Here is a 16,291-nt window from a genome sequence, read left to right on the forward strand (position 1 = left end):
CACTTTTTTTGTGTGCCAAGATTCCTATTCCAATGTCTTCTCTCTTAAGGCTATTCTTAGGTGTTATGAACTTGTTTCTGGGTTGAAAATTAACTTCTACAAATCAAAGTTGACAGGTTTTAACGTTACGAGGCAATCCCTTGAAGTATATGCTAAATCTTTACACTGTTCTATTATGATAGCTCCCTCCAAATACCTCGGGTTAGAAGTAGGAGGTAACCCGAGGAAGAAGCAGTTCTGGGAGCCAACGATAAATAGAATTAGTTCTAAACTAAGCGCCTGGAAGGGACAATTTTTATCTCTTGCTGGAAGAATTTGCCTTGTGAAATCGGTGTTTTCGTCGTTACCGCTCTTCTATATGTCCTTCTTCAAAGCCCCGGAGGTGGTGTGTAGCAAAATTATTAGCATTCAAAGATGGGGGAGGGAGAAAAGCTCTATCTCGTGGGTGAGCTGGGAGAACTTGTGTAAACCGTTAGAGGAGGGAGGACTAGGCATTAAAGATATTAGAAAGTTTAATACATCCCTCTTGGCTAAGTGGAAGTGGAGACTTTTGGGAGAAGAAAAAGGGAAGTGGAAAGATATCATCTTATCTAAGTATGGCATGGTGCATAGACATTATCAGATTCCTCCGAAGTATCAGTCATGGTGGTGGAGAGACCTCAGTAAAAGTTGTGGTGAGGATAAGGAAGAAGATTGGTTTCGAGGTGCATTAGAATGGAAAGTGGAAGGTGGGGATAAGATTAGATTTTGGGAGGATGTTTGGTGTGGTGGTGGTTCTCTATTATTTAAGTATCCCAGGATGTTTTCCCTTTCATTGGATCAAGGGAAGAAGGTAGTAGAGGTAAGAAGGTGGGAGGATTCAAAGTGGAGGTGGCGGCTTAGGTGGAGGAGGGCTAAGTTCCAATGGGAAAAGGAACAAGAAGAGGAAATGTACCAGTATATATCCACTATCTAGTTCAGTAAGGAGGTTAAGGATGCTCAAATATGGGGAGGTGATGCATCAGGGGAGTTCTCAGTAAGATCTGCTTATGCCTGCCTAGCTAAGCATGCCTACAACCCCTATAATAGTTTATTCAAGATCCTCTGGCAAGCCAAAGCTTTTCCAAATGTACTGACAACAACATGGAGAACCCTCATGGATAGAATTCCTACAAGAACGAGTTTATTTAGAAGAGGAGTGTTAACCCCTTTAAATTGTGTGATGTGCCAAGACTCGGATGAATCCTCGCAACATCTTTTTCTTGGTTGTACCGTTGCTCAACAGGTCTAGGTTCAATGTTTCAGATGGATTGGGATTACGTTTGTCCAACACAATGATTTGAGGAGTCATTTTGAGAATTTTGTCTTACCTTATGGCTCTCTCAAACATAACCTTGTGTGGAAAGGTATGTGGGCGGCAACTGTGTGGTGTATATGGGATCAAAGGAACCATATTGTTTTTAGGCAAGGAAAAGTGGATACTGAGGAGATTTTCCAAATGGCACAATTAAAAACATGGCTTTGGATGAAACACAGGATGAATGTTTTTAACTACTCCTTTTCTGACTGGAATTTGAATCCCCTAATTTGCATTAAGAGTGTCCTATGAAAGGAAGGATTAGCGCCAATTTGTAGAGTACAGGTTTGATGGGCAGGGAAGAGTTGATTTATGATGTTGGAACTTGTTTTTCTTGAAGGAAAAGCACAAGGGGGAAGCCCTCTGCTGGTTTTGAATGATGCAGTTCTTTGTTGTTTGATTCTTTTTCAGCTAAAGAAGATATGTTGGTTTTTTGTTGTATAGATGCTGATTTTCTGCTGCAATTTTGGTGTTGGTTTTGTTGGTTTTATGTTGTACAAATGTTGGTTTTCTGCTGCAGTTTTTATTGGAAGAGATAAAAAAAACAACAGAGCGGAAAAGAGAAGCGCTTCCTGTGAGATGAGTCGATGATGATGTGGTGCAAGGATCCTTCCTGCACCTCAAAGATTAGCCCAATGCAGTTGAAAAAATAAAGCACAATTGTAGAAGGAATAGAAAACAAAAAGGGAATAGAAACCCTAGAAAAATAATGAACGTAACAGAACTGAAACAGAGGAAAAAGAAAGTTGAACGTAGAGAGAGAAAAAATTTATTCATCTTATTCTGAAATTGGGTACAATAAAGAGAATATATAGCAGAGGTGTAAAAAGAAAAAAAAAATGGGCCTGAGAGCTACATGCAGCCCAACAACCCAAGTAGAAAAAACATAACATTTATCAGCCCCCCTCAAGTTGGGAATATATGTTTTTCATTCCCAGCTTGGAATGTATTAAGGTGAAAGTGTTGGGAGGAAGGAGTTTGGTGAAAATGTCAGCAACTTGCATGGAGGAGGAAATAGGGAGAAGTTTGAGAAGCCCAACAGTAACCTTTTCACGAACAATGTGACAATCAATTTCTATATGTTTGGTACGTTCATGGAAAACATGATTGTTGGCTATTTGAATAGCAGATTGATTGTCGCAATAAAGGATGGCAGGCTGAACATAGGGAACCCGAAAGTCTTGGAGAAGGTATATTAACCACTGGATTTCACATGTAGTAACTGCCATGACTCTATACTCTGCTTCAGAGGAGCTTCTTGAGATGGTTTGCTGCTTTTTGGATTTCCACGTGATGAGTGAATTGCCTAGAAAGATTGAAAACCCAGTAATGGATTTTCTTGTAGTAGGACAAGTTGCCCAATCAGAATCGCTAAAACATTTTAATTGAATGAAATTAGAGGAATGAAAGAATATACATGATCCTGGTGCAACTTTGAGATACCGTAAAATACAAAAGGCAGCTTGTTGATGGTCTTTGGTGGGGTGCTTTTACAAATTGACTAAGGTTGTTGACACTAAAAGTGATGTCGGGTCTGGTGTTTGTGAGATAGAGAAGACGACCTATAAGACGACGGTAGGCTGGAGCATCAGTGTCAGAGAGAATAGCACCTTGGGTTGGAGAGAGTCGAGAAGAGTGGAGCATAGGAGTGGTCATGGGTGCACAATCCAACATACGAGCATCATGTAAGAGATCAAGAGTGTATTTTCTTTGACTCAGATGAATACCAGTAGAGTTGCGTGCAACCTAAGATCTCCAAGATTTTTTATTTTAAAGTGTTGATCCAGCAGATTAGTAATGCAAGAAATCTCCTCAACATCATTACCAGTGAGAACAATATCATCCACATACACAAGAAGGGCAGTGGTGTTAGTGTCATGATGTTTTAAGAATAAGGAATGATCAGCAATGCATAAGATATAATTATGAGAAAATAAGAAATTAGATAACTTCGCATACCATTACCTGCCTGTCGAAGACCATATAAAGATCGTTGTAATTTGCAAACATGAGTACTGTTAGGAGGAAGAAGACCCGGTGGAGGTTTCATGTAGACATCCTCTACAAGATCTCTGTGTAAAAAAGCATTGTTGACGTCAAGTTGCTTTAAGACCCAATTTTTTGTCGCAGCAAGAGCAAGTAATAAGCGAAGTGTGGTGAGCTTGGCAACAGGCACAAAGGTATCCAAGAAGTCGAGTCCTTCCAGCTGTGTGTAGCCCTTGGCAACAAGGTGGGCTTTGTATCTCTCTATGGTGCCATCAGATTTTCTTTTTATTTTGTATACCCATCTGTAGCGAATAAAAGTTTTACCTGGAGGGAGAAAAGTAGTTACCCATGTGTGATTGGCTTCCAGAGCATCTAGTTCTTCCTTCACAGCTTGCTGCCAGCATGGGTACTTTGATGCTTCCTCATAAGATTGCAGTTCCATATGTGATGAAATAGAAAAAACAAACTTTTTAAAGTTTGTGGATAGGGATTTATAAGACACAAAGTTAGATATGGGGTATTTTGTACTTACATGATTTGTGTGTATGGATGAAGTATGGAAATCATGTAGATACATGGGCATTTTCCTTTGACGAGTTGATCTCCTGAGAATGGTGTTATGTTGTTCTTTAGGAATAGGAGATTGTGCCTCATTAGCAGGATCATGAGGTACAGCAGATTCACCAAGTTCACTAGGTTGAATATGAACATCATTATTGCCAGTAAAATCAGTATTACCAGTGACAAGATTCTCTTCAGCATTGTGAAGAATGTTACTGGGAGTATTATCATGAATAAAGTCATTAGTAAAGGCATAATTTTGGGGAATGGGAAGAGATAAATTGTTGGGTCTTTCATTATTATCAACGTTCAATTTATAAGGAAATTGATGTTCGTGAAAAATTACATGCCTTGAGACCTCAACTCTGTGATTTTTTAGATTTAAGAAAATATAGCCTTTGGTGTGAGGTTGAAAACCCAAGAAAACACCAGATACTGCACGAGCATCAAACTTTTTTCTATTAGCAGTGATAGTGCTAGAATAACATAGGCATCCAAAAACATGAAGAACAGTTAGATCATAAGATTTAAGATTTATTGTCTAATAAAGGAGTTGGGGTGCAGTTTATAAAAATAATAGCATGTAAAACAACAAAATTCCAAAATAAAGGAGGTAAGTTTGCTTGAAAAATGAGAGCATGAGAGACATTTAAGATATGTTGATGTTTTCTTTTAGCAATACCATTTTGTTCAGGCGTCTCAACACAAGTAGTTTGATTAATAATTCCTTTAGAATAGAAAAAGGTTTTCATGGAAAATTTTGCCCTGTTATCCGTAAGAATGATTTTAACACCTTTTTCAAACTGATTTTTAACATATGCAATAAAATTCTCAATATGAATTCTGGTTTCAGATTTAGTGACCATTGGTATAAGCCCAGTAAAACGTGAAAAGTCATCAACAATAGTTAAAAAATACTTATGACCATACATCAAAGAGACTGAACAAGGACCCCAAATATCAATATGAAGTAATTCAAAACAACAATTGGTATGAGAACTACTCAAATTAAAAGGCAATTTCTTTTGCTTGGCTCTATGGCAAGTATCACACACATGAGTTTTATTTGTAGTAATAAAAGGAAATTGAGTTCTCAAAACAAATAATCTTTCATCAAAAATATGACCCATTCTATTGTGCCACAGATTTTGGTTATTATCAGTAGTACTGTAAGAAGAAGCAACAATATTGAAACTAGAATTACAAAAAACAACAAAATCAAGAATATACAAGCCGTCTGTGGTCTTAATTGTACCAATCCTTTTGTTGGTAACGTTGTCCTATATATCACATTTGTTTGAAGAGAAAATTAATTTGTAATCAAAATCTGTAGTAATTTTCGAGACAAATATCAAATTAAAGGCAGAGTTTGGTACATAGAGAACATTGCTAAGATCAATTTTTTTATTAAAGACAACCGTGGCAGAATATTCAGCCAGAACATGATGACCATTCGACAGATTTATAGGAACAGGTTTAATAGGTTTATATGAGATAAAATTTGATAAAGAAACATATACATGATCAGTGGCTTCTGAATCCAGAACCCAACAAGAATTAGTTTTGATAGAAAGATTACCTGTTGAAGGTTGGTCAGTCACTTGGTGAGTTGAATGTGTGGAGAAAGATCCCACCTGATTCACTTGTGCTGGATTAACTACGTTGTTGTCATCAGTACTACTTCTACTTTGCTTGAAAATGTCTGAAAGAATCTAGTACTGCAAAGGAGTGAGGGTAATCTTGTCTTCTTCTTGACCTTTTTGACATTTTTCAGAAGAAACATCATCAATAGACACAATACTATTAATCTAACTGGGTTTTCCACCATTGAAAAATTTATATCCAGGTGGGTAACCATGCTTCTTGTAGCAATTCTCAACAGTATGTCCATTTATACCACAATGAGTGCATATTTTTTTATTATTGTTATTTTGTATTTCCTGTTGTCCTTATTGGGAAAGCCATTTTTTCGAAAACAAACTTTTTCTGTGTGACCAATCTTACCATAAAAGTTACAAGTAATAGAAGCAGAACTAGGGTTGCAATTAACACTAATATTACTAACAACACTGTTAATATTATTGGTGACCAAGGTATTACTAACCAACTGATGTTCTTGTTGTACCACCAGAGAAAAGATCTTTGATATGGGAGGAATAGGTTCCATCAAAAGAACATGAGACTTGATGTTATGATATTGTTCATTTAGCCCACGAAGAAACTGCGTTGCCTGATCTTCAAACTTTCTCTTATTGAGAAGAGTCATAACAGCACAATAACAAGAGCAATTTGTCTTATAGGCACAAGTCGGGTTAGGTCTAAAATTTTCAATTTCATCCCAAATAATACGGAGCTTAGTAAAATAATCGGTAACAGATTGATCTCACTGACATAGGGTAGCAGCTTCCATTTGCAGATCAGAAATTCTAGAAAGATTACCTTGGGAATATCTAGTTTTGAGGTCGTTCCACACATCAACAGCCAAATTCATCCAAATGATGTTCTTCCTTATCGGAATAGAGACCGAATGCACTAACCATGACTCCACCATGTTGTTACAGCGATCCCATGTTACATAAGTAGGATGATCCTTCGATGGGCAGGGATGTGTGCCAAGGACAAATTCAATTTTATTTTTCGCACTCAAAGCTGTCATGACTGATCTACTCCAGGAATGGTAATTCGTCGACACAAGAACTGGTGATACCAAGCAGATTCCAGGATTCTCACTAAGATGCAAAGACAGATAGGTTTGATCATATGTGGATTGATCAGTCGTTTCTTTTGTCACTTCTGCCATGCTTGTTGGGGAAAGAAAACTTGAACAAGATGAGATGAAAACGAAAAACAAGAATCAACAAAAAAAATGAACAAGAATAAAGGAGATATCAAACGAAGAGCTCTGATACCATATTGAAAGAGATAAAAAAAAACAGAGCGGAAAAGAGAAGCGCTTCCTTTAAGATGAGTCGATGATTATATGGTGCAAGGATCATTCCTGCAACTCAAAGATTAGCCCAATGCAGTTGAAAAAATAAAGCACAATTATAGAAGGAATAGAAAACAAAAAGGGAATAGAAACCCTAGAAAAAGAATGAACGTAACATAATTGAAGCAGAGGAAAAAGAAAGTTGAACGTAGAGAGAGAAAAATTTTATTCATCTTATTATGAAATTGGGTACAAGAAAGAGAATATATAGCAAAGGTGTAAAAAGAAAAAGTGGGCCTGAGAGCTACATGCATGCAACCCAACAGCCCAAGAAGAAAAAACATAAAATTTATCAGTTTTGGTGTTGTTTTGGTGCAGTTTTGGTGCTGGTTTTACTGGTTTTATGATGTACAAATGCTGGTTTTCTGCTGCAGTTTTGGTACTGTTTTTTGTTGGTTTATGCCGTATAAATGTTGATTTTATGCTACAGTTTTGGTGTTGGTTTGGTGTTGTATTGATGTTGTTTTTGCTGCAGTTAAGGTGTTTTTTGATGTTCTTTTTGTTGCCTTGGCTCTGTTGTTTTCAGGTTTAGTAGCAGGGTGTTAAGCATAGTTTGTTTGATTGTGTGTCCTTGTTCTCTGTGAATGTTTGTAGTCATCTGTTATGTAGATGATCTCTTTAGTTTTAGTCTCTTTCTTGTTATGTTAAAACCAGAGCTAAAGGAACCTAGATCTTTATACTTGTTGTTTTGTAAGCTTTCTTTGTATAAGGGTTGAGACACCCCTGAAATGTTCCCTTTAATTCATTTGTCTGATAAAAAAAAATAAAAAAATAATGACAAGTCAAACTTGGGGAAAGAATACTGGAAATTCACGAGTTATAAAGTCCTGCATTCATAATAAAGGACCAAATGAGTAAAAATTACTCAGACTCATTACATTAAATTGAGTTAGGAATGTAGTCTTAGGCCTATCTTGAGTCAAAATATTTTTATAATGAAAATTTCCTAAATTTTTTTATATTTTATAAAGAATGACAAGATTTTCAATTATTATGGAATTGTTATTTGTTATAAGTTCTGACCAATTTTGTTTTATGCATTTGGTTTGGCAGTGCTGGTTGTGGCTGAGTCTTTATTAACTGTGAACCAAATATATGCGTAAGTTTGGTTGTTTATATATATGCCAGTTTATAAAATCTATGATTTAGTTGTTCACTTTGCTGACGTGGCATGGTTCAATTGGTCAAGATCTCCATGTTGCTTCATTTTTATTGTTGTATGTAATATAATGTACTTAATTAGCTGAATTATTATTGTTGTATGTAATATAATGTACTTAATTAGCTGAATTATTTTTTCATATGACCATGATAATCAATAAAGGAAGGTACAAAGATACAAATAAAAAGGATAGTTAAAGCAAGCCTTAAAGGGTGTCACTCGACGCTCTTTTCTTATCAACATTCAAATTTAAAAATGTTTGGTTGTCTAGGAAAGCAAAAGCAAGAGAAGAATGAGGATTGGAAGGATTACACATGCGACATATGATGAAAAAATGGCAACCAAACATGGTTTAATAAAACACAAGAGCATTCATTCTAGACCTCCAATGCCTTCTAAAAGTTTCGTATGTCCTCAATGTGGCTTAGCTTTTGATATCCAACAAGGTTTAAATGAACACAAAGTGATTCATAATCTTGGTAATACTGGTAATAAAATATGATGTTTTAGATCGTGATTTTGATCTTGATCAACCACCACCTAATTATTGATTTCTTATGTTATTTTATATATTTAATCTTTTATGAACATTTTGAATAAAATTTTCATTAATAGTATTGATTAAATAAAAGAAAAGGGTGTCACTATGTACAAGATCATTTGGAGCTACATGTTTTTGTTTATCTAGCCAAGACCCTTTTTTATTGATGTCAAAAGTTGTAGAAGATGGTGTCCAAATTCCAATCTGCAAAACAAAAGTTATAAAGAATGATCTCAACTCAATAAGGACATCTGTGAATATTCAACAAGTAGGAAGCAAGGTATACAACTTAAATATAGTTGTCATTTGGTGTTGCCATTTATCTAATAATGTTAATGTTCAACTTCTTGGCCATCACACTTTTATACTGCCAGTTTTAGTTTTCATTGCTTGTTAAAAGTATCTTATCCTTTTTGTTCCAAAGGTTTCTTCAAATAGCAGGTAGTGCGATCGAGTTACTTTGTGTTCTAAATGTGCATCCTGTTCATGAAAACAAACCATAATTTAAAAATATTATTCTTCCATAATTTCTTCATTTCATCATTACATAATACTGTGTTAACGTTGACATGATGTTCTACATATAGTTGGATTGAAGCTATCTAATTTTTCATTTTTATAATGTACAAGAGAGTATGATCTTGTTATGAAAACACTTTATAAAACATAAGAAAATATATAGTGTTGTATTATCTGGTGGATGAGACATTTGTCTCTTATGTTATATATTGTTAAAACTAAATATGCTTTGTAACTTTCAGCATTTAACCAAAGGCCATTTCTTTTAACACAATATCAATTTTAAGGCATCCTATCATTTTTAAAAATTTCCAAAATTATCCTTATTTCGAATTTGAAAATACAAAATAATAAATAAAATTCAAAACTAAAAAAATACATTTCGGACAAAAAAATACGGAACACAAAATTGAAAATGCATTCTAAATAAAAAATTCCAAAATTCAAAAATGTGTTTTGGAAATCCAAATCCAGAATATTTTTAGATCAAAGGTTTCGAAAGTAATTTTTATCTACACCTTCCTTTTATTTAAGATTATTTTCATCATTTTTTAGGGATATTTTTGTTATTTTCAATAGCAGATTGGTACATGTTAGAATTGATATGATGCAGGAAAAAATTGCCTTAACCAAAATTAGGCAGTTTCTCCCTGCACCATATCATTTAAAACATGTACCCAACATAAATTTTAAAACCCAACATTGCTCTTATCTTTTTTGAAATGCTACAAAGGAGTGTTGTGGTACTGTGGTGTGCCTTTTGAAGCCCTTATCTTTTTTGAAATGCTACAGAGGAGTGTTGTGTTACTGTGGTGTTCATTTTGAATGGAAGTGGTGGTGGTGTAGTGAGTTGCAACAGTGGCAATGATGTAGTGATTTTTTTTTTTTTTGCAACAGTGGCAATGGTGCTCACTTCTCCTCCAGTGACAGTCCTTCTCTCTACGCAGTCATATTCCGCTTCGTTGATACCATGCAACAAGCTCAGTGGTTCATACAGTGTTCAGTGCATATGGGTTGGGTGCAAATGCAGTGCTATTGGATGCCTAAATGAAAGTAGGGTTTGATATCATTAAGGACAAATAAGTCTTTTCAAATAATATTATTGGGTGCAGTATTAATTGATATGGTGCTGGGAGAATCTGCCCCAAAATTATATTGTATTAAGTTTAACCAAAAGTTCAAGCCTACTAAGAGGTAGCCCATGTAAAGATAGACATGGGCCTACTATCTGCATTATAGGCCCAACCTTCAATGATTCTATGACAGATTCTCCCTGCACCATATCATTTTTAACTGGCACCTAATCACGCATAGGAAAAGTCCAATCTACCCTTAATGAATCTGAAAATACCTTAAAATGTGATAGGCACCCAATGTCATGCACCCAACCCTATTCTTCTTCTTCTTCTTGTTCGTTTGTGCTTGAAGAAGCAGCAGCCGCAGCCACCGTCATCCAATGTCGTTTCCCTTGGTTTGCTTCACCATCAGTAAGCTTCATCATCACAGGCAGAGCAGCAGCCGCCACGGTCAGCTTCTGAAGTCGGAGGAGGAACCATCGTCGAAGAAAGGTACTCTGTCATGCATACCAGATATTTTTATCCGTAATTCATTATTGAGTTCCGCACTTTTTTATCCATAGGTCATTATTGCATTCTGGATATTTTTATCCGCAGTTCAAGACTGGGTTTTGGATTTTTTTATCCGCAGTTGGGCACTTGGCTTCCGAATATTTTTATCCACAATTGTGGAATGGCCTCTAGATATTTTTATCCGCAAGAGGCATTTGACATGCGGATAATTTTTTTCGAAATGTTGTTGTTGTTCTGCGGATATGGTTATCGGTATTAGTGTTAGGTAGTTTAAGGCACTTGGCTTCTATGGAATTTTTCATTTGGTTTTTTATACTATGTGTTATAATTTTTTATATATGTTGAATTGAATGTTATTTTGTTATATATGTTGTAAGATGGTGCGGACTAGAGGTGGAGGTAGTTTTAATTTGGACCGTGTGCGAATAATTGCATTAGTGAGAAGAAAACGGGGTGGTCCTAGTACTTCAATTCCAAATGAAAATTTTGAAGATTATGTTGAACAAGAAGAAGTTGAAGTTAATGATGAAGGCTACCCAGGAGGGCCATTGGATAAGTCCTTACTCGTTAATTATGAACATCATGTAGCGAAACAATTGTGGGATGGTTTGGTAAGTAATGAAAAATATTTTTTTTTGCATTTGGTATGTATTTATTTATTGATGATATATGTTGATTATTGTAGGATCGTGGTGAGCTGAAGGTCGTTTCACATGGGAGGAAGATAAATAAGTTAGGAGCACCTCATGAGCGCATACAGGTTGCTGTAGAATTGTCTGGCTTAGGTGGTCTGCTTCGTGATAGTTATGAGAGTTTAAACTGAGGACTGCTATGTGCTTTTGTAGAGAGGTGGCATGCAGAGACAAACAGTTTTCATTTACCGGTTGGGGAGATGACCATCACTCTTGATGATGTGTCAAATTTGTTGCATTTACCCATTGTCGGTCATTTTTACACGCAGGAAACCTTAGATTCAGATTCGGTGAATGATTTATTGGTAGAATCCCTCCGTGTTGACCGTGGACTTGCATCTGAAGAAACAAGACACTGCCGGGGAGCTCATGTGCGCCTGAGTTGGTTAAGAGATGTGTATGAAAACGCATGTTCAAGGAGGCAGTGGACTGTGGCTGTCAGAGCTTACTTCACCTTGTCGGTTGCACTATTTTTGCGGACAAGAGTGCTACATCAGTCAATGTGTTTTATCTTGGGTTTTTTGTTGATTTGAGGCTTACCGGGGGATATTCTTGAGCAGCAGCTACCCTAACTCACATGTATGAGCAGCTAAGAGATTATAGTTATGCAAACACTAAGCAACTAGCTGGTTATGCGACATTGTTGCAGGGGTGGATTTATGAGCACTTCCCGACTATAGGGATGAGACGTATGCAAGCACTGTATTTTGAAGACCAACCTCGGTGTAGGCTGTATGATGCTGGAAAAGGTACTTCAATTGTTGTTGTTAGTTGGATACATGACACCAGCTTCCATTCGGTTTTGTCCATACAACGAGCACAGGGAAGAACGTTCATTTGAGTGAATTTCCTTATTCTGTGGTTATTTGAGGCTTGGAAATTGGACACAATTGCACATGCCAGAACGTGTTCTGCGTCAGTATGGCTATACACAGATCATCCCTCGCAACCCATCTGTACTTGGACATGGTCATCCGGATACAAATGAAATGGACCGTCGATGGTTACATTTCAATGATTGTCATACATGATTATGCCATAGCACCTCATCCTGGTGCTTGTGTTGAAGAGTACATGGCTTGGTTTAGATCTGTATCACATCCATATGTGATTAATACGAATGAGGATGAGCGTCCTGTACCGGTACCCTCAGATGCACGTGATCACGAAGCAGTGCCAAGTCATCCTGGGGAGTCACATCCTGCCTGGTATGCTTCTAACCTTGTTAACGTATTAATTTGTATTATCTTTTTCTAATAGTATGTCATTCATGCTTGTAGGGTATTTTTCGTAGAATTACAGAGACATTGCAACCATTACTTAATCATGGCGATGTCATGGAGGGCAGCCCTGTTTGGGAAGGCATACAAGCAGCCATTATGTTAGCATGAGGAGCGACTGATGATAGAGTTGTATATGTCAGGAGACATGCACGTAGGAATGTTTGACAATGTATTAGGATAATGTATTAGGATTTCTTTTTATGTAATATTTTTATCCATGACAAAGTATTTGAAACTTATCTATATGTTTCAATATGGATTTTAATATTGTTATTAAGAATGTTTTCGATTTCTGCTTCATGCTACTGACAATGTTTTAGTAGACACCTCACTCACTTCCGGACATTGACATTCGTAGACACCTAACTGGCTTCCGAATATTTTTATCCGTAGACACCTCACTCTCTTCTGGATTTTTTTATCCACAGACAACATTTTGACTTCCGGATATTTTTATCCGTAGACAAAATTTTGACTTCCGGATATGGCCATCCGCAGGCACTTCACTGACTTCCGGATATGGCCATCCGTATGCTCCTCATAATTGTGTAGAACAGTTCCAAAAGCTATTCAACATTGCAAATGTACTGAATACATAATCATTGCAAATGTACTAAATACATAACCATTGCAAATGTACATTCAAATACGCTAAACATCCATAAACTTAAACATTAAGTATCTATTACAAATGTTATGATTACAAATATCGTCTAATGGACATTAGTTGTGTATAAACTTGTATCCAGCTAGTGTAGTATGTTGACCAAGTTTGGGTCGTAGGATAACGATGTGATGCCCACAATATATCCGTAGGTGGAACTGGACAACCATCTTTGAGCTTGACCTATAAAGGTAATAAATATAAGGTACATAAATCCTAATTTAGCAGTACGAGAAAGTTTTTTATTGGTTTAGTTTATACCTGCACAAAATGATTTCCGTGGACATGCCCAATTGCAATGATTCGGTGATGACGGAAGTTACTTGGTGTTTGGGTTCTTAAAGGAAAAATACTCAATGATTGCAACATGGACAAAGAAACAAGAATGACATTATACCGATTTGCAATAACATATCCCATGTCTGGAATTGTCATCCACTTATATGTTCCTGCCTGCAAGTACAATTGAGAAACAAAGTTAAATGAAGAAATGCAATGTAAAATTGAAATGATGTTAGTGGTTGGTACCATAGACATGTGCTCCACTAGAAGTGACTTCTTCAAGTATTCATATCTATCATCACCACCAAAGAGTTCAACATATTCTTGTCTTTATTCACTTAGTTCTTTTAACAAATTCATTCGAACAATAGCCCATGACTCATCTCCCATTCCCAATTGGGCAGCAACAACACGGTAGCCACAATGGCCATCAGCCTTAACGTCGACAACATCAACAATGTATGGATGATACCCTACAGGGAACTGATCAAGGAAAGGAATACATTTTGCTGGTACAATTTCTGGTAAACTTTCTTCATTAGATTTTTTGCTTGCACAACTATCATGTTGTGAGTGTAAGAAATCCACATGTTCAAAATAAGAAGGGATTCACTTAGTTGATCTCATGAATTTGGTAGGACGAGACATCTTTACAGCACCTTTTGTTTTCACCTTATGATTTGGTGCGTAAATAGATATCTTCTCTGGAAAGACAATCTCCTGCAATTTACTTTTGATGTTAACCTTACCTGCAACATCCAACTTTTTGAACAGCTTCGCGATGACCTCAAACTCTTTATCAATTGACAACTCAGATGAAGATTGTTCAGTTGCATTGTCTTCAAAGATTAAATGAGTCCACATCACATGTACTGATTTAAGTGGTATGCTACCAACACCAAATGAAGCCAATTGACACGCACAAGGAAGACCATGAGTACATGTAAGACTACATTCACACCTACTTTTATCAAACCCCATTGATTTAACCCTATCAACCTCTTTTGAAATAAGGTTCAAAGCATATTTAGACACAAAACCTAACAATTTTTTGTAAGCTGTAACCTTAAACCGATGTCCAACCACATGCAAATTCTTTTGGAATGAAGTTTTGATTGTATTATGTTGTAAAATAATCATCTTATTGATGGAATCCCAACATAAACATAAATCCTCCATCGAATTCAGAAGAACTCTCTTTAGGCTCCAGTGTGCCGCCTTAACTTTGTTACTTGTTGTGTTTCCTAAGTGCATCACCTTATCTATCCATGCCTTGACAATTTTTTCTTTATGTGGACGTAACCATGTATCCATCACATAATCAACAAATATAGGCCATGGAGAACAGACAACTCGAAGAGTATTGACACGATCTTCAAAGACCTCAACAATATCACAGTCCACAACAGATCCCCACACTTCCATTACTTGATCCCATGCCTCTCTTGGATGCACCAACATTTTACATTTTGCTTTCACATTTTTATCAATGTGAAATCGACAGAGCAAATTATAAGCTTCAGGAAACACCATTCTAATTGCATTCATTAAGGCAACATCTCTATCACATACTACCACCCTAGGGCATGAATCAACTCTCAAAAACAACCCTTTAAGTCTGTCAAGGGCCCACAAAAAAATATTTTCCTTTTCTGCTGCTAGTAAACAAAATGCAACGGAGAAAGTCAAAACTGTAGACGTAATCCCAACAACCTCAAGTAACGGCATCCTATACTTGTTCGTCTTGACGTACTATCCATTAATGTGACAATATTAAATGAGTTCACCAGTTTTACTGAATCTGGGTGTGTCCAAAATATATCTTGCACACTATTCAAGACCTCATCACACCTACACCAATGCACGTACCTGTCTCGCTCCAGTAACAACATCAGTTGTTGCATTTCTGTTTTATGACCTCGTTGTGATCTTCGATGAACAGTGATTGCATTATAAACCTGCTTAATCGTCGTCACATTCTTCTTATTTCTCTCTTTCATGGTTAGTAAAATATTTATTGGTTTCACCGAAGTTTTAGTCATATCCTCATCCATAACCTTTTCCTCTATACTTAACCTTCCAGCATACGGATGACCCACCATTGTCTCTGCCAAGTCATGATTGTGAGAACCACAAATTAATTCAACCATCCACCCTTGACGACCTTTGACTAGTTTGCCTCGTAATCGGAAAGGACACTCACATTTCCTACTTCCCGTTCGACTGACATCTACTTCTTTTCTATATCGTTTGTATTTACATCCTCTCTCACAACCTAACAATACGTAGGTCATCCTTCCTCGTTGGCCCGTCCATGTATCCGACCTTAATATAACAATAACAAACCCATAACTATAGCCAACACTTCTCGCCCACTCTAACAGTTCATCTCGATCACGAAATACCTACAATAACATATGCCAAATTTTAAAATAATTCATAAAAAAAAGCATTCACAACCCAACATTGACCATACCTCATCTGTAGAAAATGTCTCACTACACTCATGTGCCCTATGTTCATTATCTAATGCGTTATAACTTATTGACTGCTCCAGATCAACATCATCTAATTCATCCCACACATCAATCTCCCCTAAAACTCTCATGTATGACTCTGTTGTATCCATTGGGCTGCTGAAAAAAATGAACACTTAGCTTCTGGATAAATAAATCCATAACAAAAAA

At 36.5% G+C, this 16,291-nt stretch overlaps 1 protein-coding gene across 1 annotated transcript; it reads right to left on the reverse strand.

Moving 5' to 3' along the window:
- Nucleotides 1-13,111: 13,111 nt before the first annotated feature.
- LOC137839045 (uncharacterized) lies at nucleotides 13,112-16,233 on the reverse strand. Its single transcript, XM_068648173.1, has 7 exons — nucleotides 16,081-16,233; nucleotides 15,446-16,009; nucleotides 14,277-15,356; nucleotides 13,971-14,087; nucleotides 13,584-13,775; nucleotides 13,448-13,505; nucleotides 13,112-13,224 (listed from the first exon to the last, which is right to left on the reverse strand). The coding sequence occupies exons 1-7, from the start codon at nucleotides 16,231-16,233 to the stop codon at nucleotides 13,112-13,114; spliced, it is 2,277 nt and encodes a 758-aa protein (XP_068504274.1).
- Between the last annotated feature and the right edge of the window lie 58 nt (nucleotides 16,234-16,291).

Source organism: Phaseolus vulgaris, chromosome 3, assembly GCF_051622355.1.
Source record: "Phaseolus vulgaris cultivar YP4 chromosome 3, ASM5162235v1, whole genome shotgun sequence".
NCBI classification, from domain to species: Eukaryota; Viridiplantae; Streptophyta; class Magnoliopsida; order Fabales; family Fabaceae; genus Phaseolus; species Phaseolus vulgaris.